Below are 18,702 nucleotides of genomic sequence, written 5' to 3'. Positions count from 1 at the left end.
GTCAACCGTTGGGTTCAGTTGCTCACAGTGGTTGTATTCCAAGTTCAGCTGTCCGCAATTGTTTACTGGTGCCTCTAATGTAGATGTAGTTGTAGGAGTCGTTTAGGCGCCTCGTTCACGTTTTATCTGCTCTTCGCAATTTCGTCCAAAGAGCAGCATAAGGGCTCAATTAGTGGTGGTATATTATTGTATCAAATCTAGTTACAAAGAAAACAATGATGGAAATATGAATGTATGTTTAAATATCATCGAGTCCTTCTCAAGGTTGTGGTTTTTTTTTTTCGCAAATGTTCACCGAAAATTATTTGTCATAAAAAAATCTCTACTCCACTACATATAACAATCGGGTCACTATAATGAAACATCTAACTAAAAATTTGTTGTTTTGATAGAAAATGAAAAACCAATTATTTCAAAAGTACAGACCGACAAGTTAGCATGACGTTCGTCTGAAATATCAAACGAGGACGTCTCTCTATAGCCGAACTCCAAATTTGGTACAGTAGAGGGGTCACAAGCGGACATGGCAACTTACTTTCCACTTATTTACGGGCTCTGTAGAGGAGGAGAAGTTAGGAAAGCTATAATCTTATTTGGATACTTTGCTCGCATTGCTTGAATTCAAGTTCAGTTTTTGTTAAATTATCCACTAATCCTTGTCTCATTGCACGAATCTCTTCTCGTTGATCCATTTTTCAACGGATGACAGTTTGTTCATCAAGTAAGTGATTCAGATACCCTTTAAAATTTTAATTTTATTAAAGAGAAATTGCATTGAAACATTACAAATGTCTTTTGTGTTGACTAATCTTTTATTGGACCTTCATCTTTGGGTGCAATGCAACCAACCCGTGTATGATCTGGAACAGAAACAACCATAACAGTTCCTCGCGCCAAGAGACAAATCTTTCTAAGTTTAAACCTTCTTGGACTTGACATTTACAGCGGAAGCAGATGTCAAGACTCAAGAAACTGACAAGGAACGAAAAAAGATCCCTGTGTCAGTCTAGATGTCTAACCTACAACGAAATCTTACTTCAGAAACAGAAGTGCTGAACTAAATTTATTCATCGAACATCAAATGCCTTCGGAGCCCTTTTCGCTGCACTCATCGGTTTCTTCGGAAGTCCGGAAAGGAATAAGTTTCGGGCAAGGGAACTGCAAGATATACAGTGGAAGCCTGCAATCTAACGATCTCCTGCCAAAGCTTGAATCCAGTAGAATCCAGTAATGTACACAACCGAGTGACTAGTGCGGAGGATTCTGCCCCTTCCAGTTTTGAGATGGGTAATCCAATCATCACAAATGATAAGCAAAAATCAAGATCTGACAACATCACTAACTGCAACAAGTAAAAAAAATTGAGACACTTCAGGTGACGCACAACTCGAACAAATCATGTTGTTGCTAAATGATGGGTAAATGATACAAGATGAGAAAAAAGGGTCAGAAAAAGGAACATGTTCTTTTTAAGCGACGTAGTAGTACACCAATGTTGAAAAATTAAACAAGTTTTCTGAGACAGCGCAAGAGTTTAAAAGAAATGGCCTAATTATATATGATGGTTTTATCAATAAAACAGCTGTGTCACAAATAAATAGGCAATGCTAAAACTAGGAATTATCAGATGCAAATTGGGTAGCAAGAAAATGTCGTGTATCTTCACCTCAAATGGTCTAATGTGCTTTTCAAGTTCAGAGAGAAAAAAAAGGTCAACTGTCACCTGCTTTAGTTGAATAAAACTAGCTCTACTCGAGAGTGCAGCCAATCAACCATAACTGGTGCTGTAATCAAGAGTGAAGAGAAAATCCCTCGAGGCTTCAGTGCCCATTTGGATATTGAAGCGTTTAGCAAAAGATTCCACCAACACATCACTTTCATAGTCCATCTCCCGGGTACAACGTCTTCGGACCTTCTTCAGTGTCTCTCTTGATGGAACATATCCGGCTGATACCTGTAGGATGGACACTAGGCATACTCAAGAGGTTCCATTTTAAATGCACATAAACACAAACTGAAAGATAAGAATATCTCAGCAAACACAGACATGGATAACTTTTTTACCATTTGGTCAATCACTTGAAGGGCAGATTTTGCATCTCTTACAACTAGATGTGCATCAACAAGCAGGGAGTAAGACTTTGCATTGGGCTTGATCCCCAAGCTAACCATGTGGTTAAGTACCTTATCAGCTTCAGCGATCTGAAATAAAAAACAAAAAAAAATTAGAAGCAGACTCATAGACCAAGAGATAAACATGATGCGCAGCACTCTAAGCACTTGAGAGAGAGAGAGAGAGTATTACCCCCTTCAACTTTCCATACGCATACATCAAACAGTTGTAAGAATGGACATCAGGGCTCAACCCAAAAGAATGAATAGCCTCAAAAGTTTCATAGGCACGGACGAGGTCCCATATATTTGCACAACCTAAAATGACACAGTTGAGTGCAGCTACAGACTTGTAAGGGCATTCTGCACGACTCAATTTTTCGAGTTGGAGGTACACCTGAGGCAGATTGAACAGATATGATTAAAAACTGATTTAACCACCCAAAACTGGACGGATTAAATCAGACTTCTAATACTTAGTCAAGTACACTAGCCTTTCTCCCTTCGGCAAGTCACGTTGACTTTATTTCAAGGACAAGTAAGCTGTCCAAGGAAACAACAGGGAAAATATAGTTATATTGAAACTTGTATATGGAGTACAACCTTTAGTTGCAATAAATTGCACTAAATCAGCTGCATTCTTTCTTTGGAACAACTAGTAATTCAATAGGACAGCTGAAAGTAGAAAATTACAGATTCAACTATCACAGTGAGCAGATGAATCATCTGGGTGATTATGCTCTTTGTACAAAAACTTTCAATGGTATAGTGGTTCAGCTTCTCTGAAAAAATAACGTCAAACAACCACTACATGATAGGAGAAGATACGAGGAGCACAAAGTCAAGGAATAGTACCAGATCCAATGTCTCAAATCCCTTTCTTGAGCATGCCACTGCCAACGGATACAGAGAAGTAAACGGAGAGAACATTTCTTCCCGAGCTTCTTCATCATAACCTTCACAAGCAGACTCAAATTCCCGCAATGCAGCAACAGCCTTTTCCAAATTTCCAAATGCTGCATGGGCATTTATCTTAGCAATGAAGCACTGTGGGCTTGGATTTTTATGGCGTAATGATCGGCGAAGAACAGCCCATGAAGCATCCATGAGATTAGAAGTATAGGTCCTCGCTGCAGTTCTTAGTGCCGAAACGACCAAGCATTCGTCTACGGCAAGTTGCATAAACGGTCTTGCAGCCTCACCCTTGGCGATCCATCGGGCCAGAAATTCCAGAGCATGGAACGCTAACTTGCTGTTATCCTCTCGAGTTGCAGCGTCTAAGATATAGTTGCACTGGTTCCAACTAGGACTAAGTGCTTTGTTCTGGTCCATGGTCTACTAAAAACAGATAAAACGAAGCCACATTGCGGAAATTATTATCTATGCCACTGCCCATGAACTGGAAACTACTAATCAGCTAAAACAGCCAAGTACCTTGCACTTCTCGATAATCGCAACCAATTTATCAAGCTTACGCCCATCCAGACAAGCTCTCGCACACTGCGTAAACACTTCCATTGACAAGCTACATCCACTCTTCAAAGCCTTGTCAACGCACTCCAGAGCAACAATACTTTGTTTTTGCTGGAAAAGCATTGTGATTACCATATCATAAGACTCGTCATCTGCCCGAGCTCCACCTCCAGCCACCTCCAGCCTAAAACAAGCAAAGAACCAAACACTCACAATCACCAAACAACATCAAACACGTGAAGGTTACACAACGGAAGTTCCCACATTCCGTCAATGAAGCAACACCTTTAACTCAGCCAAGCATGAACTAACCGCTTGAGCAGCTTCAATGCGGCCTCCGCCTGGTTAGCCAACTGCATAGCCTTGAGAACGAGATTATATGACGTCGTATTGGGCACGATCACAAAGTCCTCCATCTTCGCCACGAGGTCGAGCATGTCCCCCGCTGGGGCCCCCATCATGAGGTTCGCCCTAAGGTAGTAATTGTAGAGTTCAACGGTGGGCCTATTGGGCTTCCCGTTCCAGTCCAGCGACCTTATCCACAGCTCAAAGTACTGCTTCATCTCCGCCCACCGCAATGACGTCATCCACTCGGCGAATAGGTTCAGGAGGCCGGTGGCGTCCATCGCTTGCGCCGCCGACGCCGGCGCTGGTCGGGACACAGACGGAAAGTAAGGGCAGCGAGGACCGCCAGTTCTCGCTGTAGGTCGGGCCAAAGGTAGACGGTTTGGGAGGGATATCGGTTGGGGTGGGGCTCGGGCCGGGGTCATGGTGGTCGGCGAGCTGGGGCTCATGTGACAGGGAGGGGAAGGTGGAGATTGGCTTGATTTGGGTGGCGGTGGCATTTAGGGTTCTGATTAGGGTTTTGGTCCGGTTCAGGATCCACATTTGGGTCACCATTTTCGCGGGCAGAAGTGCAGTTAAGTTGCTGTGTTAGGGTTTTGGGAATGGCGGTGGTGGTGGCGGCTAAATCTTAGCTTTCCGTTCTGGGAATGGCTTTTTGGTAATTATATTCCCTTTCTGGGGCTGTTTTCGATTTCGCCTTTAACTGGAAGCCCAACTATATGATCTTGGACATTCCGGAAAATTTAGGCCCGGGGAATGAATGAATCCCAGTAAAATTTAAATGGGATATACATTCGAGAATAATTAATAGACCATACGTTACACTATTTCAGTTTCATTTTTTCAATCGAGCGTATAATATGCATGAGTGTATGTTATAAGGTGAAAGTTTCATAAAAATTGCAATCGAATTAGATTTCTACAATGTATTACACTTTTCAAAATGTCTCATAATTGCAAACTCAATTTGACCTCAAAACATCAAAAGTCAAAAATATAGTCGAATTAGACTTCAAAGAAGATCATGATGCTTATGTTGATCTTCACTACACGAATCTTTCGAATGTTTCGAGGTCAGGTGTACTTTTCTTCCACATGCATCTCAATGCAAGGCCATAGTATTAATGTTCAAGACATGTTCCTAATCACGAGCTTCATTATGAACCTCGTGATTAGCACTCGAAAACAAGTTGTTTGAAATCACAGTTAATTTTGCTGGATTCTTTATCTTTACATTACACTTTGGAACTGTCGCATTGGTTATGAGTTTCTTTAGACGAGAGCTTGATCTTGACGGAGTTTGAAGGACAATTTTTTTTTGTTGGGCTTGACTTTTGGAACATCATGCATCTTAGTTGTTTGATAAGGTGTATCAATACAAAGGTGAACAATTTCTAAATCGAAAGCAACAAAGAATTGTGAGTCAAATTCATCCTCATCATCTGTATCTCCTAATACAGTTGAAGTATCACGACCAGAAGACTGCAAACCACAAGTATGTTGCTCATCAATGTGAGAAAAACTTGCACTAACAACATCAAGACTCTACACCTCCACAATTAATGACCTACAAACTGAGAATCATGTCTCCTGTAGTAGTCTTCTCGTGTTCTTTGGAATCACATCCTTGAAGTCAGATCTTTACCAATTTAAGTTTGGAAATTAGTTCTCGTTTTGAGTACATGATTAAGGACTAAATCAGATTTAATTTTTTGTTATAAGGATCTCATAAAAAAAACCCAAAGAGAAATATGCATTTCAACAAGTAAATAATTTTTATAATTATAATATTCGTGTTATTATGATTATGATTGTTTGAAATTCTTTAATACTAAAATTTAAAATAAAATTGTTTGTTAAGTTTTGTTATTCAAAATGGTCGAATTCAAACTATTCAATTATAAAATAAAATATCTCTGAAATTGTTCGTCTGACAGTATCCGGAATAAATGCTTCAACATAATTTAATATACAACCTACGAAAGACTCGACCGTATCTCAATCCAAATAAGATCGATCGTCTCGTAAGACCAGATAAGCATCCAACAATTCAGTTAATTACGAAAGAAATGCTTAATAAGCCCGAATCACATGCCAATACAAATAATCGATAATTTCAACCATAAAATCTACACGGTCCCTACTTCCAGCTGTCACCTCTACCACAGAAGATGATCCAAACGTGCTATATATTCCCTTTATATAAAAATAGAGACACGTAAAGACGAGCATCTCTTTGTGGTTTCATTTGTTCTCTTTTTTGGGGAATATGGAGAATTTTCCAGAACCCAATCATACACTTTATAGACGACCTCGTTATAAAGAAACCACCGAATTTCATTTGCTTCCAAAAAAAAATATGCAAATTATCTTCAGATTCCTGGTCTTTACAATATTCTTCTATTGAGTCTTTTTTTTTGTGATAAATGAGTATTAAGTCCATGTTTTATTCAAAACTATTTGTCTCGGGTCCCCACCGATCAAATCAAAATTTTTTTAAAATTTTTTGTCATGTGAAATGGCTATTTTACCCTTCACAAAACGACAAATTTCATCATATTGTTGTCATTTTGTGAAAGGTAAAATAGTCATTTCACATGACAAAAAATAAAAAAAAAATTGATTTGGTCGGTGGGGACCCGAGACAAACATTTTTGAATAAAACGGGGACAGATTAATCATTTATGTAACAGGAGGGACTCAATAGGAGATTTCGGTAAAGACCAGAGACCTGAGGGTAATTTGTCCAAAAAAAATTTATTCCAGCCAAACGCTCGATTGCTTCCATCACCCCTTAATGTAAATCTTTCATATGTTAGGGGGAATATATATTTAATCGAAAGATTTCCTTTTCGGATCTAGAGGAAGTTGTTAGGCTGTATAATTTCATTTGAGAAAAGAAAAAAGTCGTATAGAGAGCATAAAACTGTCTCGTCTGTCTCCAATTTTGTTCAACTGAATTATTGACATCTATCTGTATTTTCCAAAAAAAAAAATAAGAAAAAGATATTCGTGCGTGAGTAAGCAATCATTTGCAACTACAACAACAAATAGTATGATTTTATAAGGTGAATTAGTTTAAAATTTTTAGTCAACGTAATATCTTGAAATTTTAAGATGGACAAATGAAATGCTAGTAGGAAAAAAAAAACAGGCGAGTCAATCCGAATGGCATGCTGTGGTCGCATGCAGTCAAATCGATACCAAGTGGATTAGATGGGTCCCCTTTGGAAATTACGTACATCAAAACTGTTGTGTGCAAAAGCATAGTATTTTCATGGCCAAGGATTATATGCGGATGACTGAAATTTAATCCCCAGCCTGCGGATTGTTTTTACACCTTAGGATTAGAATTTAATTTATAAAATTTTCATCCAAGGGTTATTATTTGTAGGGGTAGAATAGGTATTCACCTAATCATTCTTTTCAAATCTATAATCCAGATATCCTCAAATCCCTCATTTTATATTTAAATTTTGAAATCCCTCAAAAAAGAAGAAAAGGGAAAATCCCAAATTCCCCAGATCGAGAAGAGAGAGAGGGAGAGAGAGAGACCGGGAAGATGATGAAGATATTGTTCGATCCTTGGCCGGTGTTCTTCAAGAGGGAGTGGAACCGCAACTGGCCCTTCCTCGTCGGATTCGCCACCACCGGCACGATCATCACCAAGCTCTCCCTCTGCCTCACCGAGGAGGACGCCAAGAATTCCCCCTTCGTCCAGAGGCACAAGAGGTGAATCGGAAGTCCATGCTTTGAATTTGTTCCCGGGATGGAAGCATGGCTGTTTTACTTTCACCGTTTTCTGGGATGGAAGTTTTATTCGTCCTTGGTACAGTATGCAACCTGGTGTTCAAGTCCGAGTCCGGAACAGTTGTGGTTGGGTGGAAGAGAGTATTGCGTTGTTACACTGTCGGTTAGATTGTGGTGCTCGTCCTATCATCTAGAGGATATGAAAGGTTTTTAGGATGGATGAGTTTGTTCCTATTAAGCAAGGTTCTGCGCATTTAATACAAAAAGTTGGATGAATAAGTGGGGAGTTGGGTGGTTCACTGGATAAATGATGGATCAGATTAAAAATCGTAACATGTTTTTGGCTTGTTTTCTTTTAGGCTTGAGGCACTAAATCACGTTATGTACAAAATCTGATTCTTATCAAAACTGGATCTGATTACTTGGACATGCAATAGATGGCCAATTGAATGGTATTAGAGTACTGGTGGTACCTGCTCTAAAAGAACAGAAGCACCAATATTTAATGAAGGTATCATTATTATAATAAAAGAACCAGTATTGTAATAAAGGTACCAAAACTAAATATAAATGGACCATTATTGATGAACATAGGTACCATAATTATCATTAAAGGTACCAATTTCTGGGCATGACCTTTACTCTGCGAATTAGTCGACGAAGGTGCCATTATTGTAATAAAAGAACCAGTATTGTAATAAAGGTACCAAAACTAAATATAAATGGACCATTATTGATGAACATATGTACCATAATTATCACTAAAGGTACCAATTTCTGGGCATGACCTTTACTCTGCGAATTAGTCGACGAAGGTACCATTATTTATTTTTTTGGTCGAAACGAAGGTACCATTATTGAAATAAAGGGACCAACACTAAACATAAATGGACCATTATTAATGAACATAGGCACCAATATTATCACTAAAGGTACCAATATCTGGGCACATGTATTACCGTTACTTTGCGAATTAGCCGATGATGAATCATGGTTTTCAGAATTGTTTGAGAATTCCATTGTTGTTGTAGCTTCAAAATCGTTGTACTAATATTGACAAACCGTGTACTAACATTGACGAACTGTGTATCAATATTGTTTAACAAAAGGTACCAATATTTATAAAAAATGTACCATTATTGTGACAAATGTACCAAAAATAAATGAAAAGAGTACCATTTTTATGAAAAAATACCAATATTACATACCAGAGGTACCAGAATACACACACCCGAGCCATTACTTGCTAAACCATCCAACTAGTAGCTTTAGGTTATAGCTCAGGTTCCTTGTAGGACTCCAGAGCTGACCAACATCATCGGTTCTAGATGAGGAGGTTAGAGGAGTCGCGGGAGGGGGCGATGGGGGAGTTCCGGTCGCCGTCGTCTTCTTCTTCCTCTTCGTCGGAGTCGTCGGGGGTTGAAGGTGGAGATGTTGCAGGAGAAGCGCTCTAGGGACGAGAAGAAGGCAAGAATTACCCACCCCGCCACGCCGTTGAGATTCTCTGCCGTTGCCTCCCCTATGTTTGCGTTCTCTTGGTTGCTATTGTTGCTCTCCATTTTGATTTATTCCTGGGGTGGTAGTTTCAATTTGGGAACGGAACCTTAGCTCTTCTAATCAGTATGTAGAACGAAGATCAATATGATAAGTTTGGCAATGACATCTACATGGAAGATAAATAGATGTTATGTTTGAAAAGAGTGAAAATATTTAACGAAGGTACCATGATTGAAAAAAAAGCCACCAATACTAAACACGAATGGACCATTATTAACGAACAAAGGAACCATTATTCTCACAAAAGATACCAATATCTGGGCACGTGTCTTACCATTATTCTACAAAGTAGACGACAATGAATCATGGTTTTCAGAATTTATATAGATAGTTATCTATCACGGTACGTGAAAAAGAAATTGGCAAATCCATGTTGAATTCGATGAAGGCGGTGGTGGTTTCGAAGATGACGGCGACGACGAGACTGAATTTGTTACTGCTGAATTGGTGTTTTTGTTTGAATTGTAGATTTCATCAGCTTGGGTTTTGGTTATCTGAGTATGTGGGAGTCCAATTCTAATCAGCTTGGGTTTTAGATTAGCGGGGTTTAAGATTTGATTTTTGAAAATTTTGGTTTTGAATTACAGATTAGGTAGATTCACTACATGGGAGGACGAAGGCTTTTTAATAATTGACTGTTTTTAGCTTAAAGACTAATTTGCCCTTACAAAAAACAGTCCGCAGCCTGCGGATTGAGGCCAATCCGCACCCAATCCGACCTCTATTTTCATTACAATTCTTATAATTTACAAATATTAAAATCATAATTTTGCACTTTTAATCTAACAACTTTTTAACAAAATTGATTGTTTAATTTGGACCAACTGGGGTGTAACTAAGTGAGTGGACCAGTGTTCAACTGAACAACTTTTGGGGTATAGTTCGGTTTAAATTTTCCGTATGTCACGTCCTAATGCCAAGATTCCCTGGCCATTAACGGAACCCGGCGGTCAAAATCTGCATGCTGCTCACTTGGTCGTATATTATTCAAGGTGTTGAAACAGCTCCTCCGGTTCCTTAGACTACCTACATTCATGTTTTTTTTTGTGAGGGGGTAAAACACACAACTTATATTAGAGAAGAGGTTACAATACGATACAAAAACATCGGAAATACAAGACAAGAAAACCGATCAGAAATTGAAACCAATCCAACGAGTGCAAGGAGGCACAGGACGGGGTCGAAGGGCAATCAAATTGGTACTAAGACCATCGATCGAAGCGAAGTCTGCTGAAACGAAGTTCGGTAAGAAAACCTCAAGACAAAGTCGAGAGGGCAACTGAGTGTATACAAGATATCCTCAGCAGAGAGCCAAGGTCGATGTGAATCGACCGAGACAAGGTTCTCCTCCCACACTCATTGGACTAGCAACAAAATCCAAAAGGAACACAAAACCGGCAACAACCGAAACAAGCAACAGCAAAAACAACATAGCGAAGTTCCGACACAGCCGACAAATAGACAAGGCCCGGACGAAACAGCACAAAATTTCAAGGGCAACACCATAGCAACACAAACGACAACGTCCAGCAACAACAAAAACACGCCTAATCTGCTACCTCCGACACTGGTCCTCGTCCAGAACGACCTTGGAAGAATAACAGAAGAACAAAAGTCGAACCCGCCCTCCCCGAGCAGATTGCCCCTTGGGAATCCCCCGGTCATAACCCTCAAGTCGGCGAACGTAAATAAGTGCAGATTTAAAACCAAGACACCAAGGAACCTGAGTCGAAAAGCTGAGGGTGGGCTGGAGGCTAGGCGACGTAGCTGGCCCAGGCTACTGGCGGTGCATCGAAGAGGGCTGGACGACAGCCTGGACGGGAAGAGCAAGACGGCGGTCTGACAGAGGAGAGCTGTTGACGATGACACCAGACAGGAAGGGCGAGACGACGGTCTGGACTAGAGTCGTTGACGGAAAATGACAGAGAAAACACAGCCAGGAGATAGAGGCGATTGACAGGGGAAGTGAGGAGAGGAGGAATGATGGGCGGAGGCGTGGAGAGGAGGTCGTTGGTGAGAGGGGAGGTGAGTAGAGGAGGATTGATGAGATAAGGAGGAAGGGTGGAGGACGAAGGAGGTCGGCGGCGGAGAAAGTAAAGAGGAGAGGAAAGCTCCACGAGGGAGAAAATTGAGGTAAAGGAGAAAGAAAGATAAGGAAGGGAAGGAAGATGGAAGGAAGAGAAAGAGGCGCAGGAGCTAGGGAGGAAGGTCGACTCTCATTTAGGTTTTTTCTTAGCGATGGTGTTTTGTTTGTTCGTTACATTCATGTTATTAACGCACTTTCGTCTTTACCTTTTTTTCTCGTGTACGTCAGTCTCGTTCTTTTATCTAATTTTTCTCTGCACTTGTTCAATACTATATTATAGTCTCCGTTCTTATGTCCACGTAAACTTTGCTTATTTTTTAATATAATTAATTATATTAAATTCGAAGATGATTTCGATCGAATGTTAAAATTAATTCTAAATTCACAAAAATAATTATTTTACAAAATACAAAAATACTTATTAATAATTATAAATTACATAATTAATTACAGAGTTTAAAAAATTATAAATTATTGTAAATTACTTAGTTGGAAAAAATTTAAAAGCACATCAATTAGATTATTATATACAAAATAGCTTATAAATTATTAAAAAAATAAAAAATATTTTAATAAAATGATTCAAAATATGACAAAAAATTTGTAAAAAAATTTCCTGAAAATAATGTTTTAAAAAATTAAGAAAAATAAAAAAAAATTCACATAGATCAATCGAGTTGTGTCACGTAGATGGAGGCGTCAGTGTGACACGATAGGCGAGATATCATACTGACATGCAAGGGCGTACCACATATCAACATGGCCCTCACGTCTGTAATCCCCAATTTGGCCACGTGGGGAGGAAGGAAGGGATTTTTTAGGTATATAACTAATGATTTTTCTTATATCTTGACTTAACAACTATTGATAATATATACTAAAACAAAAGATCGAAGTTCAATATTTTTAACTAAATTAAAATATCGATTAATCTAATTGAGTTAGAGTCTCTAATTGACCCCCCTTAAATCGGGCCAATCAACTCGTTGGGGTTTTTTATATTACGAAAACGTAAACTTAGAACTCCATTATATGTGACAATCATACAAAAGGACCTTCCCGAGCTGGGATAGAGTATTTAGTAACATATCATCCGGCGAAATGCTTAGTATATAGTTTCTAACTACCCAACCCTCATCACATTTAACAATTTTAGGAATATAAACACATAGCATCAATATAAAAGCTGCACAGAATCTGCTATAGCTCTGATGACGCACAAAGTCGTCCTCGTTGGAGTTAAATGTGATTAACTCATTAACTTTCATCGGACAGAGAGAGAGAGAGGGCACGCCACATTAGATAAATTACGACCGTTGCGAAATGGGACTGGGGAAATGCGAAACGAAGAAACCAAGCGTGCGCATCAATATATACAGTCCAAAATTGCCCAAGAGACAAGAACTCACTATTAAAAAATTATATTGAGACACACATTCGCAGGACAGATGTATATATAAATATAAAATCTTTTGCTGTGGCTTCAAGTATACCGCAATATATTTTATTTGAACGATCTATGATTTTGAATTTGTAAAATATAATAGATTTTACGATTTGTTTCTTTGAATTTGATTCAACTTTAAATTTTTTAGTACCTGCTATTTATTTTGAGTAATTTTTTCTGGTTTTATTTTTAAAATTGTTCAATGCCTATACCAGGTAGGTCAACCGTAAGAACTTATCTTAATTTATATTTAAATCTCGAATTTGGGTTTCTTTTCAACATTCGGTAACAAGATACTATTAAAAGAATATATATTTTCCGGAAAAACTACAAAAAAAAATAGTTTATTCCATAAAGAAAAGATGGTTTTTTTATATTTGGTGTTCTTTTCACGAATATTTATCATTTTGGTATCCAACATCCAAAATTATGAAACAAGTGTCCACGTTGGACAGTTGAGATTAAATCTCGGCTATTGAACCAGTAGCCGGAATAAAATCCGGGTTATTGGTTTAATCCGAGATAAAATCTCGGCTATTGGTTTAACCGGGATAAAATCCCGGCTACTGGTTCAATAGCCGCAATTTAATCTCAACTTTCCAAGGTGGACACTTGTTTCATAATTTTGGATGTTGAGTATCAAAATGATCATTATCCGTGAACAGTAATACCAAATAAAAAAAAATTCGAAAAGATAAGAAAGTATATTATATATTTGCACCCTGTTGTTTGACAGTTTAATAATGGTTTTATGCTTTGAAAGTGAAGAAAATAATTTAGAATATCCTAATAACAAAATGTCAGCCTATTGAAACACGAAAAAGTCACTTTTAAACGAAAAAGTCACTTTTAAATAGCTAAACTAGACTTTTCTTCAAGAAAAAAAATCAGCACGGCTCTGTTCTAAATCCCCTGTACTTAAACTTGTATCCCCGGGAAAGCCCCCCTCGGGACTCAACCCACCTGAGCCCACTTCACCGCATATATATACACATCCCCCCACAATCTGATATCTCTCTCTCTCTCTTCCATTTTTCGTTTGAAGAAAATTATGGCTGTTGAAGTGTACTTGGGGCTGCTTCTCCTCTTCACCCTAACTTCCCATTCAAGTAACCCAAAACTTTAATCTAAGCTAAATAATTGTTTGTATTTCCTGTATTCTCTATGTACGGACGTTGATCAATATCTGGGAATTTTCTTTCTTTTTTTTTTTCAGGTGCGACTTATTGCCTTTGCAACTCCGGGCTGAGCGACACCGTCCTCCAGAAGGACATAGACTACGCATGCGGCGCCGGAGCCGACTGTACGGTGATACTCCAGAGCGGCACGTGTTACAACCCTAACACCGTCAAGGCCCACTGCGACTACGCTCGTCAACAGTTACTTCCAGAACTAGGGTCAGGCCAACGGCACCTGCGACTTCTCTGGCACCGCCGCCACCTCCGTTACCGGCCCGACAAGTATGCCAATTAAACCGACTTGTCAATACTTTTTTTTTAAGGAATCCTTTTGGCTGCTTATTTGATTTAATTTCTCGGGTTTTTTTTTTTCAGACGTGGCATCTGGTTGCGTCTACCAATCAAGTCCAAGGTACTTTAATTAATAAACGACGTCATTATTAATATCTCTTTCTCTCTCTCTTTATACACATATTTACATATATACACGCTGTGATGTATTAATTCTTTCCATCTCGAAGTTTCCGTGTTGATCTGGACATGGGTTTTTTTTCTCACAGGCATTTTTTGGCGAAAAAATTACCCTTTAGGCTTTGTTTTGGTAGTGAGATAAGAAAGAGACTGCGGGATTAAAATTTGGCATAATTTTGGCTTAATCCTAGTTTCACACTGACAAACAATTAGAGGTCCAGCATTTTGTATGACACGTATAATCACATGATAAATTATTGTTAATGGCCGTCCTGGACAAGAACATGATCTGTCTTGACATGCGTCACACTTCTAAATCTAATATTGTCTGTCCATTTATCTTTCCCCTAATAGTAAGAAAGACGGTATTTAAGGTAAAATGGTTGCCCTGTCACTTTGATACCACCGAAAGCTGTTGTTTAGCTTCCGAGAAATCCGTTTCCTGTATTTTTTGATGGCTACGTGCCATCTAACACAAGCTGCGATCTCACTCACTATTTTCATATTGAAAGTCCTCTGTTTACCATTATCAAAGTATTTGTTTCCTTAAATTTCTGGTGTTTCCGTAAATTTTGAATTTAACTTTTTTAAATCAGGGGTTCTATACTTTAAAACATGAACTTTCTAAATTAGCAGAACTAATTTCACTTGGAGATATGAACGCCACCAAGCATATTGTAGATATTTTATGCATCCATTCAATCTTATCTGCAGTTCTACTACACCATCAACCACACCACCAAGCACCGGAACCGGCACGACGACTCCATCAACCACACCACCAAGCACAGGTACCGGCACGACGACTCCATCAACCACACCGTCGTCCACCATTCCGTCTCCTTCAGTGTACAACGGATTAGGACCCAGCGGCACTAGCATCGATAACCCTTCAGGCGCTACTCAACCAGGCTGCTGCAATAACTTCTGGTTTCGTCCCTAGTTTCTTCTATGACCCTCTGGTCCTTGAGCCTAATCTGGCGGGGTTGAGAAGAGAGTGTGGAGATGAGCAAAAGTGATTTTGCCTCGTCAGGTTGTTCTTTTTAGTTTTTTTTATTTTGACATTGAGATTGTTGCGAGGTCATTGTCTAGAGATAACCAATCAATCCTAATTCCGACCAAATAGTGATCCTTTTTCTTTCAACTTTTTGTTTCTTGTTTCTTTCTGATGTGAAAAGATGGGAATTGGATACCCCAATTATTGTTGTTGTTGAGCCTGTCAGGGGGATAACATGTTGCTGAGTTGTGGTGTTAGGGTCTCTAAGAGTAAATATTCCTCTGTCTGGGCATTTTGGTTATGTACACCCAGATGGAGAGAGGTAGTAATTAGTATTAGTGAGGTAATGTTTTATCAGCTTAGCTTTCAACTTTCTCGAGCTAATAGAGATCGGTGGCCTTCAAGTTTGATATCTATTTTTATGTATTATGTTCTCTTTTTTCCTTAAAGAAGGCTCTGCCCTCCACAAACTGGTTCCCACACGTCCTAGTGCACGAGATTCGTCCATTTTTGAATCTATCTCGAACTCTCAATAAGTCTAGCCAAATGAATATGTGAATATTTTAACTTTGAAAATAAATTCACCGATTTTACCATTTTGCATAAAATTGAATGAGTGCAATAGCATTGGGGTCTTGTTTGGTGGATACTCGTATAGTCGTATTCAATTGGATGACATGTTTTTACAATTAATGACGTGACCATATTGATTTGGACAAATTACAAAGTTGACCATCTAAGGGTGATAAGGAAAGAAATGACCTTTATGCTGAGGAGACGCACATTCAACCTCTCTGTAGCTTGCTTCTCCCACAAACTCAACAATTAATTGAGCGGTAGAATCTGGTTTCTCGACGTGAGGAAGGTGGCCGCATTTTGGTATTCGACGCAGCGTTGAGTTTGACATTTCAGACTGCAATTTCTGCAGAAGACAACCCACAAGTAAATACACTGTGAGCTGAAACTAACGACGGGAAGCAGTTTTGGCATGTAAGAGTACGAACCAAAGCCAATGTGCTGCTAATAATTTGGTCCTCCTCTCCCCAAATGATCAATGTCCTCTGTTTGACCTGCACAACCAAGCATCTGCTGCTGAGTAAGACAATCCTAAGGAAGCTTAACTTGGCTAGGGATTTCGTACAGAAGGTACCTTCTCAATCAGAGGGCTGACGTTATAACCGCCACCAATCATAAAGCTAATGGTTGCATCCTCCCACCATGGATATAGACAATGCAAGCGTCCGATCTAGAAGTGAGGTTCAAAAGGGTTAGATTAATAACAGATTCAAAATGCCAATCTGAAAATTTTCATTGCACTTTTTGAAGGCAACTGGAAACAATGTAGACATCAATGGCCTGGTCCCTCACCTTCATCCAGTCTATGGCGGGTACCCAGAGATATATCTTTGAACGAGAGAAAATTGGCATACAATCGCAGAGGGACACTCTTCAGGATATTGACCTGAAACAGATAAGAACGAATAAAGGTTCATGATGCGCTCGGGAGTGATTGAGAATGATTAATTGTGAAGCCAGAAGGTAGTAGGGAAAAACACTTGAGCGGGCCAGTTCACCACGATCAAGTTGCCGAATGGCCTCTAATTGGAGGATTCTCTATATGAACCAAGTGAAGCAGATCATTTGCAAAGATGGTACCGTGAAGCTTTGTGATTTAACAGTACCAGTGTCGTAGAGACTTACACCAGCATATGCCACCATCCTGGGCAACTTTGCCATGTTTCCTGTTCCTTCAGCGTAAACACTTGCATCAATTAAGACCAGTGCTGTCACCTGGAAAGATTGAAAACTTGTAAAAATTCGGGAACTTCTTCAAGTCTCAAGGTCATATAACATGTCTTCCTACAGCATCCGGGGTGATTGGCTGTAAAGTCAACTGCAACGGCAGCTCCAAGGCTTGGTCCCGACCAGCACGACAGGCCTTTTAATGTAGGACTTCCATAGCTGCATTCAGGCAACAAAATCAATCGTCACGTGTCTCATTTGGAAGAAGGTTGTCGAACATTCGCAATCAAGAAAGCAGATGTGCTATATGTTCTTCCACGACGACAACAAAATCCAAAAGGAGAACCTGATACAAGTGCTCACGCTTTGAAGCCACATCGCAAGGCTGAAGGATCTCTGGTACACAAGAAACCGGTTAGTTACCGAATCAAGTACAACTCCAAGAAGCTCACGAAACGCAGAATACACATCGTCTATACTCGTCTAAACCTCCATTAACGAAGAGAAACGAACCTAGATCAGAGAAACCCCAGCCGAGAACGTCAACTGCCCAAGCCTCGAGTCCGGCCTCCTCGAGAAGCGGGTATGTGTATCTCCATTCTAAACAGGAACTGGAATTATAACATTGAAGTGAACTCTAGCACCACTCCTTTTTCAAAATTTCTTTTCTCCTGAAAATCTATCCAAAATAAGTTCGAACGAATAGCAACGGAGGACCTGTCAAAACCGTGGAGAAGAAGCAGCGGCGGGGAGGAGGCGGCCTTGCTCCCGATCGACGGCGCCACACAGCTGCTCATTATACTCTTCTCTGCGAAGCTGACCTGTCAATATATTTCCATTTTTATTTCTCCAGAGAAAAAAAAGAAAACAGGAAATCGATCACGTTTAAATAACCATTAGAGGATAGTATTAGTACGTTTACGGGAAGCCTTCGGATCCTGGAAGCCAGCTTTCTAGCGTCTGCGTCCTTGATGTTCTCCACTTGCTTCGGCAGGAACGGCGGGGAAGCTCTCGACCGCCACGATTCTCACGAAACGACGCCGCATGAAGATTCGTGTGGTCGGCGTTGTTACCCCGAACGACGCCGTTTATGGTTAGCATCTTCTCTCTTCGTTTTTTTTTTATGTGGTGAGCATCGCATCAGCGAGATGGCGCGGGGATTGGACGAGGGGAGGGAAGGGTAGTCGTTGAGGAACCGTGGGCCTTCTGATGGGCCTGCTTCACTTTAATTTGTGGGCCCAAAGCCCAAAAGGTCTGACCCTAGAACCCAAAGTTAGAAGAATTCGGCGATGATCCGATGGCTGCATGATTCTTAACTCGGCAAGTTAGCCAATAAATCATTAATATTTGTAGTTATATAATTTTCAAAATCAAACTAATTGGTCCCTAAATCTAAAAAACTGTCATTTTTTTTTCTCGAGTAGTTAGCACTAAAAGACGAGGCCCAATGAATCATGGGCCTTGTGGCGCGCGCTCCAAGTTCAATTTAAGGCCCGGCCCGTTAAGTATAAAGTGAAGTTAGAGGTGCCAAGCAGCAGAAGTG

General features: G+C 39.8%; 1 protein-coding gene and 1 pseudogene across 1 annotated transcript; one reads left to right on the top strand and one right to left on the bottom strand.

Moving 5' to 3' along the window:
- Positions 1 to 1,768: 1,768 nt before the first annotated feature.
- Positions 1,769 to 4,355, bottom strand: LOC122102802 (pentatricopeptide repeat-containing protein At1g26460, mitochondrial-like). The gene is made up of 6 exons (XM_042673492.1): positions 3,898 to 4,355; positions 3,547 to 3,769; positions 2,968 to 3,447; positions 2,306 to 2,509; positions 2,065 to 2,202; positions 1,769 to 1,954 (listed from the first exon to the last, which is right to left on the bottom strand). The coding sequence occupies exons 1-6, from the start codon at positions 4,353 to 4,355 to the stop codon at positions 1,769 to 1,771; spliced, it is 1,689 nt and encodes a 562-aa protein (XP_042529426.1).
- Positions 4,356 to 13,821: 9,466 nt separating this feature from the next.
- Positions 13,822 to 16,826, top strand: LOC122102800 (annotated as a pseudogene).
- The last annotated feature ends 1,876 nt before the right edge of the window (positions 16,827 to 18,702 follow it).

This window comes from Dipodomys spectabilis, unplaced genomic scaffold, assembly GCF_019054845.1.
Source record: "Dipodomys spectabilis isolate Male_0828 unplaced genomic scaffold, ASM1905484v1 ptg000891l, whole genome shotgun sequence".
NCBI lineage: Eukaryota > Metazoa > Chordata > Mammalia > Rodentia > Heteromyidae > Dipodomys > Dipodomys spectabilis.
The sequence above is the reverse complement of the archived record's forward strand: the minus strand, read 5'-3'. Positions and strand labels throughout refer to the sequence as shown.